Source organism: Limulus polyphemus, unplaced genomic scaffold (genome assembly GCF_000517525.1).
Source record: "Limulus polyphemus unplaced genomic scaffold, Limulus_polyphemus-2.1.2 Scaffold2987, whole genome shotgun sequence".
NCBI classification, from domain to species: Eukaryota; Metazoa; Arthropoda; class Merostomata; order Xiphosura; family Limulidae; genus Limulus; species Limulus polyphemus.
Genome location: NW_013668597.1, coordinates 63,185 through 66,639, shown reverse-complemented (window position 1 = coordinate 66,639; position 3,455 = coordinate 63,185). Strand labels below are relative to the sequence as shown.

Genomic DNA, 3,455 nt, shown 5'->3' with positions numbered 1-3,455 from the left:
ATCTTGCATGGTGACTATTAGAATGTAGGTTTAACAGTGAATCACCAGTAGTGCAGTTTTTATTTTTTCCTAAATGTTATACTAATAACATACTAGCAGCTTATCAATTCTAACACTTTCAATGTACATTGTGCATATATTCAGAAAAACTGTGCGTGTTAGTACACCCAAAGTATTTGTAGATTCAAAATCATTCCAATTCTAATCCCATACAATCAATTAAAAATTATTATATAATCTTCTTATGAAACAATTAAAAATAGATATTTGTTGATATTAAGATAAAGGCAATACTGGGATTAAATAAGTGGAAACTTTCTTACCCTATTAGGTTGAATTCCCTTGTTCTCCATTGTTGTCAGAAAGTCAGTGGGAGAAAACATGTATTCATTTTCCAAGTAAACCTTTAGAAGCGCATTGTAATGACTGACATCCATTTGACAATCTACACACCAAACCAAAAATCAACATTATATATATTCATTCAAACTACTTAAAACTAATATAACTATAAGCAGTCCTGAAAGTTATGATTTACTCTGTGATTAACTACTTATTTTTCTCCAGAAGTCACCAGAAGTTATAACTTTTCTACACTGAAAACGTATTTCCGACAGGTAGTTACTTCTGCTCACACACATAGCTATTCTCATTCAGTACTGCCCTATATTTGAAAAAGAAAATTTTCACATGCCACAAGCCTTTCACTCCCACCAGCAGAACACAACTGTCCTACTCTCAACTGGAGTCTTTATTGTTTATATTGTATACCTCTCATTCAGGAGGGTACCTCCATGGTACCCCACCCCAGCAGTTTCAAACTGGAAAGTGGTAAGGACTATCTTACTTCACTGGAAGAAACAGGGGAAAAACACAGTGGAGAGTCCAAAGGAATGCTCACACTGAAGACAGTGCAATGGGTGATCACGAAAACCTATTTTTAAAAGCAGACCAGACCCGATTTATTCAATCTAAGGAATGGCAGAGAAGGGTAGCAATCCCCTTCTGCTTTACCCATGAAGTCCACAAGTTAGTACGGTCCAGAACGGGCATACTTATAAAGCAAAGATATTGCGAGGATCAACCTACGAGCGATCTTGGAGAACACCCCCATCTCCAGTTTATGTGACTACAATGAATAGTGTGTATTGTGTGACCATGGAAATTATGAAAGTTAACATGGTCTTACAGTGCAGGTTTTAGGACGATGTTAATTGATTGAAGTATACCTAGACAGGCATCACTCACCACAGAGCAGGATCCTTGTCAAAACATGGAACAGGCCCCTCTAAAATAATATATATATAATAAAAGAAAGAAAACTTACTTGGTTACAGTCTCATCAAAGAGTTAAAGATGGCAATAGGTGGAAGAAACAGCTAACCAAAGCAGATAATGGGAGATAAACATGTGAGTTGTAAGCCCAATGCTCGACAGACGAAGTACCTCCAACTGATGACAGGGTTGAGATGCAGGTAATAGGTGAGGTGCTTGAACAGAGTGAAAGACACCAGGAATTGATTACAGGAAGAAAGAGACAAGGAATAAAAGGCCAATCAAATCACAAGCCAACCCAATAGATAAGGGAGAAAGGAAAAAAAAATCACGAACAGAAGGGTGGTGCAAGGGAATGAAATTGCGACAAATGGAATCAATGAATAAAAGCCTTGAAAGCAACGAAGCAACCCAGAGCATGTAAGGGACAGAGAAGGTCATCTGGATCTGACTAAGAATAAAGGTGGAAGATAGTAAAAAACGTAAATGACAATAAGAATATTCCACATGATCTCCCAAAGTGTAGGTCAGTAATATCATTCCAGAACAAAAAGAACATATCGAGCTGAAACAGCTGAGAAAACCCAATCTGTCCTGATTAGGGAGGATCAATTAGAAAGGGAAGAAGACTGATGGAATGAGGAAAACAAAGTTATAAACTGGATCTAATCCTGTCTGAACGTATGAACAGCCAGGGCAAGCGGATGATGAACTGGAGATAAAAAACAAAAGAGGTAAATTGGAATCAAGAAAGAAGTCAAACGTTCCCATGGAGGAGTACCATGGAAAGGCGATCTGCAATGAGGACTAAAGAACCTGGAACACGACACACCAGGAGACGTATGTCAAGTCTATGGGTTCAATAAGGAGATCCAAGGGAACAAGAATGAGTGCCCCCTTGATGAGTGATATAAGCTGCCACCACCATCAAATGATCAGAATGAAACATGATTAGTCAAATCTGGACAAGAGGAAGAAAGTGAAGTAAAGCACTTTGGTCTGCCAGAAGTGCCAGGGTGTTAACATGGTAAGACCTTTTGTTTATACACCATTGTCCTGAAGCCTACTGCTGATCGACCCATGCCCTCCAACTTTGGAGACGAGCATCAGGATAGAGAAACAAATCCAGAAGAAAGGGAGGAATCAGTAAACCCAAAGACATGGGGGATACGTTGAACCACCAATTCATATAGTCAAAAAGGGGAAGTAGGAAAATTATGACGAAAGTCCAAATGTGGCAGACCCAAAGAGAGAAGTGCTTCCATAGAAACTACATCTCCGAATGCATTAGAACCTCACTACAGATAGATAGTGAACCGTAATGGCGTGGTCAACAGAAAGCTCCATCGAATGTATCCAAGGAGGAGAATGGATGGTCTCAACGGAAGTGGGTGTTTAAAAAGACACTCCCCAAGTAACTGAGATTGTTAGGTAAATAACAGGAAAAACTTATCCAACTGGAAAATCAAATCACAGGATCCACTTGTGTAAGAAGCAGATAAGAATTTTATGACCACCCTGTTCAGAAAGAGCTAACTGAAGACAGACGTCCAGATAGTGGTGTTAGTAAAATCCTCCAAAATGCAGACTACATAACAAAAGACATACAGAACTAAAACAATTCCGAAGGGCATCGCACAAAATTGGTACAAACCTAAGATAGCATCCAGACAAATGAAAAATAAGAACATGCACAGTGAACATTCTCAGTCTTGTAGAAATTGCCCACCCAATTGTGATCAAAGACTAGATATTAAAACACGGAAGAACCAAGAAGTGATTGAGGTGGGACCGATTGATCCTGAAATCAATCAGCCATGAGCATACACGACAATGGAGAAAACAGGTAAAAAGAAAGGAAGGTGCTGGACATGGAACATGAATAAAGATGGCAATGACTCAAAATGAAACAAAAGAGCAACCAAAAAAAAATTTAACATAGTATTGCAGATACCCCACATGATGCTAAATGCACAAGAGTAGACCAAAAAAATGGATCAGTGGAGAAAAAGACCCAATATAAATCCCTATTAGAAGTGGACTGTAAACAAATAATACAAAACAATGTCCTAACCCAGAAGATCCAAAAAAACAAAGAAAGAAAGGAAAACAAAGAAAGAAAGGAAAACAAAGAAAGAGAAAGAACTGAAGATGGCAAATGACCCAACAAGAAGAACGAG

General features: G+C 38.5%; 1 protein-coding gene across 1 annotated transcript in view; it reads right to left on the bottom strand.

Moving 5' to 3' along the window:
* Positions 1-3,455, bottom strand: part of LOC106468383 (leucine-rich PPR motif-containing protein, mitochondrial-like) — a gene marked incomplete at its 3' end in the record, with an annotated part of 92,970 nt that overhangs the window by 70,442 nt on the left and 19,073 nt on the right. The window contains exon 4 of the mRNA XM_022396725.1: positions 316-445. Within this exon, the coding sequence (XP_022252433.1) occupies positions 316-445 (130 nt within the window). The remainder of the gene's footprint in view (positions 1-315; positions 446-3,455) is intronic.